Source organism: Paramisgurnus dabryanus, chromosome 20 (assembly GCF_030506205.2).
Source record: "Paramisgurnus dabryanus chromosome 20, PD_genome_1.1, whole genome shotgun sequence".
Lineage (NCBI taxonomy): Eukaryota > Metazoa > Chordata > Actinopteri > Cypriniformes > Cobitidae > Paramisgurnus > Paramisgurnus dabryanus.
The window spans coordinates 17,023,720-17,038,309 of record NC_133356.1 but is presented as its reverse complement, the minus strand read 5'-3'; the positions used below and the strand labels follow the sequence as shown (position 1 = coordinate 17,038,309).

Below are 14,590 nucleotides of genomic sequence, written 5' to 3'. Positions count from 1 at the left end.
CGCCCTTCTGATCAGCGCACGAGGCGGTTGAACCCGCATGCCCTATAGCGCGGAACCTGTCTGTCCTGTTCATGCAACCCGATAGTCTCTCGTTTACGAGCAGCTTCACCCTATCAGTCCTTGTAGTACATCTGACTGTTTGACCAAGACTTGAGTGACTGTGTTTCAACCACTATGCTTTCTCCAGAAGTCCCGATCAATGTCCACTACGAAACCTTATATGTGAGGTTCGTCTACCCCTCCCTTTGTATATATAGCATGTCCAGCCCCCTTGAATCTCCTGTCCATTGGCTTTTCGTGGACTGTTTTGCTACGTCCACCCCCAGCACACACGCCGCACCGCACATTGCTTTCATTAAACATCTCTCTCTCTCTCTCTCTCTCTCTCTCTCTCTCTCTCTCTCTCTCTCTCTCCCTCTCTCTCTCTCTCTCTCTCTCTCGCTCCCCTTCTCTCTCTCACTCGCCTCTTGTCCGGCCCCCTGATCTTTCTGTCCATTGGCTTCTTCGGGTCTATTTTTCATGTCCAGCCCCTAATGAGTGTCCATTGGTTTTGTTATTTCCACTCCCTCCTCCCACTCCACGGCTTTGCCCTGCCCATGTTCTGTATGTCTGTGTCCATCCATCTCCTGACGTTCAAGTTCGCAGGGACGTCACGTCCGCACTTGAACTTGCAGCTCAGGGGGGCTTTTGCCATTTTTTCATCTCTCTCTCTCTCTTTTCAAAAAAGCCATGACGGCTATCCCACAATCCATCTTCCCCGCGCCATCTTTGTATTATTTCTAATTTATTTTGGATGTCAAAGGCATTGATGAAGATATTTTCTCTGGAGTCTCCCTTCTAACCCGGCTCTCCCGATGTGAACCGAGCTGAAAGCCACCACCAACCACCATGTCTCGCCGCAAGCAAGGCAAACCCCAGCACTTAAGCAAACGGGATTTTTCGCGTAAGTAAAGAAAAAAATATTTTCTACAGTTCCATTTACCTGTTTTGCGGTCCATTCTGTAGTATTGAGTTAAGTGGAAAGGGCAGCGAAGAGGAGCGTACGTGAAGACACACTGGACACTGGACAGCGCAGATATCGTGGTCAAGTGGACTTTAGCGAAGAGAGTCTTCCCATCTATGAAATACCTTTGCGCGCATCTTTCTCCGCTGAAATGCCAGAAAAGTTTGCTATACTTCCCATGCAATTTGGAGAAGTTCATGCCGACTCTGTCTGTAGGCGCATATGTCTTGGCTCTCGTGCCCTCGTCGCTTTGACCACTTAAGAGCAAACGTTCAGATATACCGGACTGTGGTGGGTATGTGCATGCATGCTGCACCTCGGTTATTTAGAATCAAATCTCGTGGAATGTCCCGAAACGCTGCCTGTCTGTGATTCTGGGCAGGATTTCCCCCCTCTCGCACTATTTTTGGAAGATTTTCAAAGAGTGGAAGTGAATTTTGATTGGGAAAAATCTCGTGTCCGACTGTTTACAAGCGCCGCGTGCGCGTACTACCCACTGCCAGCAAACAGAGAATGATAGTCGCTTGTCGGAGACTAACATTGCACAGAAAAGCATGCAATTATAAAATATATTTTATATATGTGCATTTTAAACCTTAGCCTTTCTTACATTTGAGGATAATCGCGGTTCTGATCTACTCGTACGGGCTGTCGTTAAAAAGCATTAGGACAAGGTTTTATTCCGCGTTATTTAACATTTCGACTGCAAACCAAACAAGGATAAATCATTTTTTGCTTAGGCCTGATTTTACCTTAAATGCCGATGATAAAGGTAAGGTGAAACTGTAATCGATTGTTTCTACAGAACTGTATCGCGAAATCGGTCATTTGGTTTATGTGTATGCTACAGAATTCAGTATTTAAGTATTATTGTAATTTATCTTTAGAGTTGCTTTACTTTAAATGTCTCGCGAAGGGTTAAGGTAAGGCACCTTATTGTATATTTCACTCATTTCAATACAGTCTGATTGGTATTTTCTATAGATCAGAAATGCTTGCAGTAGCACGAAGAAAGAAAAATAGTAGCCTACAGTCTTTTAGATGATCAACTATTAATGTCACAGATGCAAAGCTCTAGTGTAAGGGTAACGTTTATTTGGTAAACATGTTTGACATAAATCCTGCGTTGTTGTAACATTGTATCGTATCGTGTAACATTATTGGGTTTCCACACGCAGGCTGTGGGATCTCAGCGCAGGTTATTCCTTGTGTTCGCTTCTGAATGTGTCAAAAATATGCCGCTAGGGGGCACACGACGATCATAAACTAGACATGAACCCGATCAGTTTCACCGTTATCTTTATCTATATTTGACCATATGTTAGCAAGAACGAAGCGTATTGTATATGAACTCGTAACTGTTTTTACCTCGTCCCTTCCTGACACGACATCAAATGTTGCATTATTCTATCTAGCCTTTTGTGATACTACATTTTTGGTCAAGCAGCCTAAATCATTTGTAAATTAACCACCAAGGTTCAAGAAATTCAAATAGACGAATATCGATCTTGCTTAACTTTCCCATCTAATTCATAATTATAAGGAGGCAATTATTTTGACAGTGACGGTGTCTTTTGAATAAATAGGTATAGAGTTTTTTCTGTAACTCAAAACCATCTTAAAATGACCAAGTTAATGCAAAACTAGATAGGCTACCTTTTTAGAGAAACGTCATTTAAAAATACTGTTTACATATTTTGTTTTGGAATTTAAGATGATTTTTTATTATAGACACCGGTCGATTTTAAATACCCAAATATATTCTCAAAAACAATTTAAAATTTAATGCAATTTTCAGTAACAGCGCTGAGTGTAGAGTATATTTAAAACTTAATAAAAAATCTGTAATGCTTATCCTGTTTTAAGATAGTATGTCCTCCACGTTTTTAGTTTATAATCAACTTCATTTGATTTTGTGTATTTGTTTAGATTTTCGAATATTGTTTTGCATGACCAATTTGTTTATTTTTACAAGATCAGTAGTGTGAAGTTTTCTAAAATAATTGTAAAAATGCATATGTGCGCATATCTTATGACCGTAAATGATATAAAATAATTAGGCTAACTCGAGTGTTAAATATGAGCTAAATATTGTTTTATAACTTCTTTTTTTGTAACCAAAACCTGAAATATATATTTTGCCAACATTATAAATACTCTCTCAATACTATTATTAAATCTAAATTAAATTAATGTATTTAATGATTTCCTCTGTGTTCCGTTGCAATCGAGCGTATTTAGTCATAATGCACGTCGTCGTTACGAAGAGATAACATTCAGAGGAATAAACAATTATTAAAATAATAATGACTCTGTATCGAGGGTTCAGATCTAAAAATGGGTTACCTTACATCGGTTAAGCTTACTTGTCAGCTATTAAACTGGACCAAACAAAGTATTTTCAAAACCATTTCTCCTCAGACAAGTGCAATTTATTACGCGTTATCTTTATCTGATATTACAGGGCAAAATATGCTGAATTTTTCTTCTGGGATCTGCCCCTCAATATCTGCTCCAGACTGGCTAAAGTAAATTTAACCGTGGTAACACTTTTTTTTTTTATCAAAATCTGTACCAATCATCACCCACTAAAATTAAAATCTATTTTTTGATTCTCTGTGGTTTTAGGTTCATTAAAGCATGAAATTGGCAGCTTATAAAGAAGGTCAAGATGCTTAACCATTAGGAAACTTACGTGATAGTATAACCTTTGTGCCGAAGACCCACTAAACAATCGTTATATAAATACATTAAACACATAGCTGGAGAAACTTAAAGCGTTGCTAACTTTATCACAAGGGAAACTGTATATATTATGTCAAGCATACATAGCTGGAGCTCTTATCAGGCAAGTACCAGTCACTGTGTTGGCTTCCCTGAATAATCTACACGTGTTGACCACGGAGTCATTTCGTGATGCAGATGTGTGCACGGTCCTGTGAAACAAAGAGCAAGACATTTAACCAAATAATGTTGCTTTTACTCCTATTCTGTGATGTCATTATAGAAGTTAAAAAGCTACTAGGACAAGTATGGAAATTTTATGTTTGAATGTTTTTGTTTTTTTTGAAGTGTAAAAGTTGTGTATTGTTTATTTATGTCTACTTTGAAGATAAATACATGTATAAATCTCTATGGGAAGAAATGTAATGGTTAGATTTTCATGTGGCATATCCATTTCCCAAGTTTTGTAAAGAAACAGTTAAAATGCCAAAAGTGTTGCTGTGTAAAACAATACATTTTCTTCACCGGATGTGTGCTCACTCATTTTTGTTACGTTCATTACGGCACGCGGTCTCTAATATTCCCTCTGCTTTTCATTCCCTCTGTGTCACATATGGATTCTTCCCGCGTGCAGCCGAGCCCCTCTCAGCCGTGCTCTCGGAGGACAAGCAGGAACAGCGCAGGCTGGTACAGGTAGCTCCGGAGGGAGACCAGGATCTGCTCACCTGTGGCCAGTGTCAGATGAACTTCCCCTTGGGAGACATCCTTATTTTCATTGAGCACAAAAGGAAGCAGTGCAATGGCACTTTGTGCATGGACAAAGCAGTGGATAAGCCCCCCTCGCCCTCGCACAGCGAGCTGAGGAGGCCCTCCAACCCTGTGGAGGTGGGCGTCCAGGTCACGCCAGAGGACGATGACTGCTTATCGACGTCTTCTCGAGGAATCTGCCCCAAACAGGAAAACATTACAGGTAACCCAAGAGCCACTTGAGGAACAGATTTGGACTTTTTACATGATAGCGAGGCTGCGTGTACGTATGTGTATGTGTGTGAAGAATATTTGTGATGAGTTGTTGTGTGGGCCACATATCGTAGACACATGCGCACATTCTCAGTGGGGCGTCCCATTCACAGCTCTGGAGACGTATCAGAGTCTTGAATATTGGGGCAGGAAGGGGAAGAGGGTTTTTTCAATCAAACCTCAGTGAGAAGCCATTATGAGGTCCAAAAGAGGAACCGATGTTACTTCATAGCCTGCTCTGTTGGAGTACAAAGATAAAAACATTTAGTATCTGATTTATTATCTAGAGATCATCGCTGCTTACAATCAGTACGGATCTCATTCACTTTGACTCTGGAGGATTTGGATAATTAAGTTCAGATTTAAATCGTCTGCTTCGGTTTAACACATCTGCACTTTTTGTTTTAAATCAATTTTCCTTGAGGTATCTTTGGGAATTTATGAGGTTTAAAACCAGTAAGTTGTTGTTGGAACTCTGTTTTTATCATGGATGAATCCCCCCCCCTCAGTAATCGAATGAGGCGCAATGTCAAAGTTATAGTTGCAGTTTTATTACCGGTCAAACTAGAATGCATAGGGTGTGTACTTCATGGCACATAGGACTTTTAATCTCTATGGGGAGTGCAGGAGTGAAAGGGGGACATATAGGCACTAGAAGGGAGGTTTGAAGAGCCCTTGCTGTGACAGGAGAGGCCGTTCCCCTCGATGGGTGTCCACGGACTCATGGGAAATGCCTTTCTGTGCTGCACAACCTTTCTCATGTGGTCTCGACAGATGTATCTTGATTTCACTGTGGGTTTACACACAGCCACATCTTATCCATATAAATGCACGCCTGCACATTTTCACTTTCTGTCAAGAAAAGGAACGGAAATGGAAGGCTGGGCAGTTATTTTGGTTTGTCAAGGAACAATAACACGGCGCTAATTATTTGTTTTAGTTTTGCGGATGTGCATTTTAATTAGAGTTAGCTCGTAGTGGTTGACGATCTGCACTAAATTAAACATGGGAAATAGAAAGTTCAGCCATAGAAACTAAGAGACAACAACAATAAACAAGACACTCAATCATTTCAACTGTAAACAACTTAAAAAATATCTCTGGACTCTCACGTGCTAAAATGTGACCCATAAATCTTCGGTGCCGTTATTAGATATGACCACTTTGTCGTTTTATGTCCATATGTGTCTTGAGCTGGTAGGGTGATTTGATGTAACTGTTTTTTAAATGTAGAAAAATGTGAGAGCGAGACTTTCCAGTCTGTTTTTTTCTGCCCAGGCATATATTTGGCCATTCTCTGGTCTGCCTCAAAGATCAGATTCCAGGAAGCGTCTGGGTCCGGTTAACTCCATCAAAAGTCATTTGGACTTGACCCCTGCTCTGGGCTAATTATCGGCTGCTGAGTTCAAGTATCAAGTTGTTTTCCAAGAGCTCTTACTTGTGTCGGTTTTGCACAATTTTGACATATAGAAAAGAAATTGTTTTTTGTTTATGTGCACATATATGTGGCAGGCTGTGGAACATATTGCTATGGTGTACTGGACATAAATTTGATCAGATATGGAGGCTGAATGGGGTCGTTTGTTTTAAACATGTTGGTGCAGTTTCAGCACAAATTATACAACCTCTGTGCGAGCCGGCTATCACACACACGACTCTTGTTTCTGTCAGCTACTAAACTGGGTTATTAAACTCATTTACATTATAATGTATCAGGGTTCAGCTGATGACGTTGGGTCGATGGTATTATGTGTGCTTGTTATTTTTCATATTATTATTATTTTTTTACATTTTGTGGGAAGGACTAATAGCTTTTGAGCTATTCCCAAATCTTCTGCTTTGGCAGGTCAGACAGGGAAGAGATATTAATTAGCCATATTATAGATGATTTTAGACATAACATCTTCAAGGTTAGTTATGACTGCAGCTTACCACGACTATGTAAACTTAGTCAGTTTGCATATCAGTTAAAGGTGGGCAAAAACATCAAAAATCTGCCTTTAAAAGGATAAAGGAAAGGTGAAAATTGAACATTTATATTATTATTATTATTTTATTATGCATCATGTAGTTCAGGCACCTAAATAAGGAAATTTGTATGCATGATGTAACAGCTCCATATAGATCAGCTCAGTGGAAAAATGTGAGAAAGGCAGCCTTTACCAAAGAGGGAATGGATTTGCTGTGTGTGCATAGAATGGGGCAAAACACACGTGTGTCTGTGTTTGTGTGTGGCTGTGTACCGCCCCAAATTGCTCTGTATCTCTCCTTTATCATGCACTGATTTTATTTAAATACAGGCAATACTTTAACATACGATTTATTTATTTATTTATTTTTGATCACTAAATGCGAAATGTAATCTTCATATTCCCTCAATATGCAATGCAAAAACATGTAGTATTTTTGTTTATGTGCCTTGTTGATTTAAAGCCATTCCTAAAGTTTTAATCTTTTAATATTCATTGTTGATAGAATAGGTTTATTCTCCGTTAATGCGCAGATTTTTGATAAATTGTAAATTATGCAAAGTGACTTCCTATGATTTTCTGTTTTGCAATTTGTTTTCCAATAACATGTTGATGTAACAAATTAAATTTGCTTTGGCTCGTGATATGGGGCCTTTTGGAGCACTAAACTTTTTTAACAAGCGTTTTTCAAGTCTCTGTCTTTCGGTATGGCAGCCCTTCAGAAATTATGACTGCTCTCCAATAAATCGGCAGATTAGATCGGACTAACACTGCTGCCATGCAGAACGGACCTCAATACAGATAATTGTTTTTTAAATGGCCTTTGCTGGGTGGGTTTTAATGCCTCTAACGCTCTCGCGCTCTCTCGTTCATTTTGTCATTCTCGCCCTCTCTGCTATGCATATGGCTCTAGCCGTCAATGTAAATCAGGGGCATCCAATTAATATTGAATCAATTACACTGTGTGCGATTGTGTGGCGTGTGAGCCGCCTGCAATTTTCTGTGCCAAAATGTGACCCAAATGAGTGGCTTTACAAAGACCCCAGCAATTGAAGCATTTTTTTTCTTACAGTTTTCTCTTTCTCCTTTTTAAATCACATATTATCTGGAGCTTGACGATCTGTCACGATCATAATTATCATCAGGCGCCGTTCTGGAGTTCACTGGTGAGGGAGAGAGTGTCTCGACTCTGATCGTTTTTTAAGAGGTCCTCCTCTAATTCTTCAGTAATGCGAGAAGCTGACGTATTGTCATCAGCGAACCGACGTTACTACGACGTCTGTTTTGTTTTCATTTTCTGAGCCGCGCTAGTCTCCATGGGCTCTGTGTGCACGTTTGCATCGGAGTGTGTTGTTGTTGAGGCGATAGCTGTAATAGAGTCGGGGTTATCGGCGTGTTATCTTCTGAGGCACTGTGGAAATATGCATGTGTGCCGGGCTCAGTGTCTCAAAATCATTTCATCTGTGCAGTTTTGAGGTGTGTGTACTTTCTCTCCGGCATGTCCTTTTTTTACAATCAGGAAAATGAATGATCAGGAAGCGACAAAGAGACACGTCTTACCCGAGCAGAGATGGCGCCCTGGAAGGAGCTCTTTATGAATATGTATTCAAATGGGGAGGGGGGTTTCGCCTCTTATTTTCAAAGGGTTTTTATTTTCTTTCACTGGCAGGATTTTTTCACACACCAGGGCTTCACACACAAGACCTGTCCCCTCAAACAACACAGAGCTATTGCACACGAGTGTATGCCCATGTGTGTTTGTATGTGTGTATGCGTCTAGATCCCGCTGTACCTGCATGCGTGCCATCTTGTGTCTGATCTTAAAAAAATAGCAATGTGTGTGTGTGTAAAGGAAAGAGAGCTTTCCAGAGGGATGAGGTGTAATAATAGTGCCGAATGATGTTTAATTCTCTTGGAGCAGTTTGCTACATGTGGAGATGTGTCTCGCAGCATCCCTCACCGAAACGTTGTGTTATTCTGCATTCTCGGGCTTGATTTGCATGATATAGTCGGCTCTCTGCTGTGGGGGTGGACAGCTCCCTTTCATTCGCCATTCTCATCTAATGGGCTATAGCACGCACTTTTGTCGGATTGGGAATTTTGTATCGCAAAAAGAGATGCCTTCGCTCCTTTTCTTAAGAAAAGATAAACATAATTTTTGTATTGTGTTGTTTTTTAATGTTTAATTACATTAACAGATCATATTTGGGCATTTTACATATGTAAATATTCAAGTCCGTAAACCTTAAAAATCACAGGCGGTAAACGTTTTTACCTGATTTCGCATCCGAGCCAGCTTGCGAGGAAACAAAGGTATTTAGCAGCCAGACGGGCACTGCCTGGCACAATGCCACCCGCTTCATCTCAGTTCTTCCACCCCCGCACCCCTTCATACGCTCTTAGCACCCAATGACGCTCTCATCCCCCCAAACACATCTCCCTCCCTTCTGCAGACAATGGCATCACCTCCTCCATCACAGGAGGAGAAATACCCATCTCTCTTCTGTCTGTCTGTTCTCATCTCCATAATGCCACCTGATCACGCGTCTTTTCCTGGGACAACCTCGAGCAATCGCTTGTTTTCGATGGATGTTTAATTAAATGAAAAACAGGGAGATAAAAAAATTGCCTGGTGTATAAAATCACCACGAGGAAGAAATGTTGTTTTTTGAAGAAAAATATGTGTCTTTTGTAATGTCTGAGCAGGTGTAGGGTTCGATTTTGAGTTTGTGATTATGCCTCTAACTGGTCTATGGAGAGATGTCTGATCATTTTACAGATATCTGGTATGATCTCCTTGTTTTATTTGTGTGAACATACTCGTGTCTGTTGGTGTATGTGGGTGGACGTGCATAGATCCATTGGGTCTTGTCATATCGTGGCGCTCAAATTGTGTCAGATGTTTTAGAGAACATGTCCATAAAAATGTTTATGTACTACAAAGCATCTCAGTGGATTACAGACCGGGCTTCTATAAACAAGAGTGGAATGGTGCAGAATTACTGTGCTGCGTGTGTATGTGTGACTGAGAGAGGGCCGTGTGTTTGTTTGTGGTTTTCGGCAGCCGTGCATGTGAGGTGTGTGTGTGCACATGAAAGAGTGTGTGAGTTGGCAGTGGTGCGGCAGGACATCCCTCTGCGGTCAATGCCAAAGAGAAATTGGCACGGTGCGGGGCTGAAGGCATCGGGTGGGCTTCAGGAAGGGTGTCCTTTACTACTCTGTTTACCTTCATTACACACACACACTTTGATATAGCTGCCTGCTACGCTGTGAGACATGTGATGGCCCGTCACTGCTTGGAGCTCGGCTAGTCTGTTTCCACAATCCATTTTTTTTTACCTCTCACTTCCCTTTTGCAAGCATCGTGTCTTGTGGATTTTTTGCAACAAAAAATTGTAACTTGACCTTCAAAATTATTGTAAGTAATAAAAGCATTCCCCTTTACAAATGTATCAGCTTAATCGATTTGCACCTTGAAGATTTTTGTGGTATAAGCTGAAAATACTTTGCAAGTGAGCCAAGGCCATCACTTAAAAAACAGGTGCAAGATGCCCATGCCTTTTCTTTTGCTCCATCATCTTTTCTGATATCACCGGGCGGACACAAATCCACTATGAGGTCACCTTGACCAATAATGCCCCTGCGCCAGCCAGGTCGCTCAATACGATCAATTCATCTGGGCTCTAATGGTTACAGATGGCAGGACTCAAGTCTCTACAGACACCTTCAGCTTTCAGTTTTTTCTGTCTTCTGCCTTCCCGTTTTTTTCCCTTCTTTCCATCGTACTGTTTCTCCGAATCTCTTCAGGGGTCCTCTGCCCAATGCACTCACATTTTTTCCACCCAGGTGGAGACAGGATGCTGGGAACTTGCTTTTACTGATCCTGTTATGTAAAATAATGTCAAAAAACAAGACGGTGTTAAGCAGAGACAGGCTGTTTCTTGCAGGCATATCAATGAAGCTAAGGTCGGTGGATCTCTGTCAAAATATTTCACTCAGACCGAAGCAGGTTTTTCCTAGAGGCCCATCCACACCTCTCACCCATGTTAGGTCCTCAAAAGCATGCGTGCCACGTCTGGATCTGCTGTCCGTATCTCCCTCTCTGTGTGTTTTAGTGTGATTTGGGTGGCTGCCTGATCTCCTCATGTTGGTGTTGGGTGCCTGCCTAGTTTTAGTAGGCTGTAGTGTTTGGGTATGTGTGCACGGTTTTGCGTGCACGTGTGTTTGTGGTTAAACTCTGTGGTGGTGACGGAATGCAGACTCGGTGTGTGATGAGCGAAGACTCGGATCTTTCAAAGAAAAAGAGATCAGTAACAATAGATAACGATTTTATTTTAGTTACGTTTGAATTATACATAGTCTCCCTAGTGGCATTTGTGCAAATTTGTATCAGATGTTCATCGTTAAATTAAGAATCATAATAAATTAAATTAGATGAACAGATAAACGTTTTTGATATGATTCATCTTTGGTGTTGCTGTACGTTTGGACTGCTGGAAAGTAAAACACTTTGGTACGCTTACCGTGTGTTGTCCGTATGCATGTGCCCTATATAGTATATATAGATCCAGTATGAATGTTCAGAAATGTCCTGTCAGATCCATGAGGGTGAGTGGTAGCTGGGCTCTGTATCTGTCTTTACAGCATTGGAGACCCTTGTGGGTCACAACCCTTCCCCCAGAGCAGGACGGCCTGTCACAATCTCTCCCCTCCTGCCTACCAATAAGTTAATTGCGTTATTTTTAGATTTGAGTGGGATGAAGCAGGCCAGAGCCCAGCTGCAACCCACACAAACACGACCTACCTGTGACCACAGACACAAAGATATTCGATCTGTGTACAGTTTTTCTGTGTGTCACAAACACATCAGGCTTAGAGAAAGTATGAGTGTTGCAATTAAAAAAATGTTATTGATAAAAAACATAAAATTATCATTTTTGTGTATACGTTTTTCATTGTTCCATAAGTTTTTTTTTTTTTTTTAAACTTTGTCATATCAAAGTTAAAAAGAATTGGATTTATTAAAGATATGGCTGATGATGAGCTTTAAATAGATTCGATTTTATTGTGCTTTATGTCCTTTGAATTCATTGTTGGGAGATTCTTCGTTTTTTTTTAGTTTGTCTTTTGCTCCAATTTTTTTATTGATAAATACAATGCTCTTGTATTTTCTTTATTACTTGAAACTATTTACTTTGATTTGCAAGTATAATGTTTGCACTATTTTTATTAAGCTATTTTAACAAATCTTAACCATGGCGTTTTTTTTCTTTTACTGCGATACCTCTGGCATCTCCTCAAGCGTTTACTACCATAATTATTGAATTGCTTTTCAAACGATCATTTACTCATTATCTCTAAACTGGCAATGTGTACTGCTAAAGAAAGCATTTCTTCTTTATGAATTTACTGGACTGACCTAAATGAGATAAATAAAGGAGATCTTTACGCTGAGTAAAGCTGAGAGCAAGCCTTGTTAAGCAGCCATTATTGTGTTGATTGGTCTCCAAGCTCACACCTAGACCCTCAGTAGCCTCTGCTGGGCCCACCGGGCCCTATAAGCATCCCCCCCACACACGTGCAGTTTTTCCTGTTAACAAAACTTGTGGAAAATGGTGCAACATCTATTCACATACACACACACACACAAAGCCTCTACTTCCTGACTGAATCTTACTGATAATTTGCTCAGGCTCATTTGAATTTTAAGCACTTCTTTAATCTTCAAAGCCTAAATTGCTTTATGAATATGCATGGTGTGGGCAGACTTTAGTTCATTACCTAGTTGTAAATTCTAATGACCATTAGGTCTTCTCAGTAATTGCCAATTGTTTTGCATTTTTGATTGGCCTATTACCATACGCATTCTGAACACATCAGCACGGCCTGTCAGACCTTCTGCAGGGAACCGCGCATATGAGAAAGCGAGTGTGCACGTGTGTTTGTGCGCGCGTGTGCATGCTTACACAGGGGAGGGGGTCTTGTGTAAAAAAAGCAAAGGTATAAATTGCTTCCGTGGTTTGCTTTTTTCACTTTGGATTTCGAGGCAGAAATGGAGGATGTAAATGAAAGCAACGTTTTGTATGTGAAGATTGAAAGTTCACCGGGAGATTTGACATATTTAATTTACTTGATGACTCCGCACACCCTCATTAATGCACTTTGCATACAGCAGCGCACTTAATCACTGCTGATCAGACCCGGCTCAGCCCGGCGCTGTAACACACTGCAGAGATAGCGGTGGAGAGAGACTCATCTAACCACTCGAATTACACACACAAACACACGCACACACGCTGGATAACTGTGCCCTTTGCATATGATTTTTTTCTGACTGGTACATGTGTGCATCTCAGCGTTGGTATTTTTTATGTTCCAAACCCTCGTAACCCCCTTCCCAACAAGGAAGCAGATGTTGAACACCTACCCCCAAACACACAGACATATACACACATACACGTTCTTGCTAAGATTCAAATGCTAGTGCCATTTTCGGAGTGATTTGTCTTACTAAGTGAGGCTCTCTGTTAACATGCTGAGGGAAATTAATTAAATCTTTCAGCGCATTGCGTGTGTCCCTCCACATGCGGACATGTGGCTGTAACCGTTCCAGATCTCCAACGTGCGCTTGTATAGTTGGACCCATATGGAAATACACACGGAGACACACATTTCGCCGTACGCATTTCCCAAAAGAGAGGGACTGTCATGTGTAATTGAACCAGAGAGGCTTTTGAAAAATGTCATTCAAGAAAATCGTGCAGATATCATAAAGGGGAAAATGAAATAAATATAAAAAGAGAAAAAATTAAAATAAGATTATTTTCTGGTAAAATATCATACATTGTAAATTTTTAGTTTATCGTCTCTCCTCGCCAAAAATGCTCTAAGGAAGTCGAAGTCTACATTGGGATGAAAATGAATTCTTAATCAAGTACAAAGTAAGTTAGACATAGCGCAAAGCCGCACAATTCAGTCTGAGAACGGACACGCTGGCTACAGGAAAGGAGGGAGGGCTGAGCGCGGGAGAATGGGGGCCGGAGGGACTCGACAGGCACTGTTTCCTCAGGACTTCTTTAGCCCTGCCCTGGCTGTGAGCACGCTTCAAAGTTGTTAATATTCAGCTGGGAAACCGTATCCAGAACACAAATAAATTATTAAGTGCATGAACTTTTTAGGCAGTAAGATGAACTGATGGGGCACATCTGTGAGATCCAGGGTCTTTTTTTATTTGTGTGTGTGTGTGTGCAGTGTGGTGTAGTATGGGTTTCTTTGCATGCGTGTGTGTTTGTGTGTATGTGCAGAGTGGATCTGCCCTTTCCGACTTCCCAGCCTCTGGTCTCCGGCCAAGAGCATGCATAATTGATTCCACACGCGCTATCATTTTCTTGATGTAATTGCCTTAGTAAGATATGATGAAATCTAATGGATAATTTATTGTCTCAAAATGGGTAAAGAAAGAACGAAACGGCGGTGGATGTTTAGGGGGTTCGGTTGGAGGAACTGGGAGGGGGTTTGTCGATTCGACTGTCCCGTCTCTTCCGGGCGGCACGTCTGAACTCTATAATGTGGACTGATTAGTCTTCTTCTCTTCCTGATTAGCAGACTTTAAAGCAAATGCTTCACCTGTCATACAGACATTATGATCAGTCCTATGAGTCCATCTGTGTGCAATTCTACCTTTAAATACCTTTCTGTCTTTCGTTTTTCCAGCAGACTATTTCTATTTCTATTAGGAATTGTTTCTTGTTTGATTGAGATGTCTTGCTCCGGACTGCTTGTAGCCTGCCTGTGTGATGTGTTGTATACAGAATGCATTTGCCTTGTGTGTGTGTAAGTGTGAGATGAGATCCTGGCAAAGGCTCTGGACTGT

General features: G+C 40.9%; 1 protein-coding gene across 5 annotated transcripts in view; it reads left to right on the top strand.

Annotated features, from left to right (window-relative positions):
• Nucleotides 1–6: 6 nt before the first annotated feature.
• Nucleotides 7–14,590, top strand: part of bcl11aa (BCL11 transcription factor A a) — a 53,354-nt gene continuing 38,770 nt past the window's right edge. Inside the window, exons 1-2 of one of the 5 annotated variants that reach the window (XM_065296703.2) lie at nucleotides 7–943; nucleotides 4,362–4,697. In XM_065296703.2, the coding sequence (XP_065152775.1) occupies nucleotides 889–943; nucleotides 4,362–4,697 (391 nt within the window). In that variant the 5' untranslated portion in view covers nucleotides 7–888. The other 4 variants (XM_065296706.2, XM_065296704.2, XM_065296705.1 and 1 more) reach the window with 4 other exon arrangements.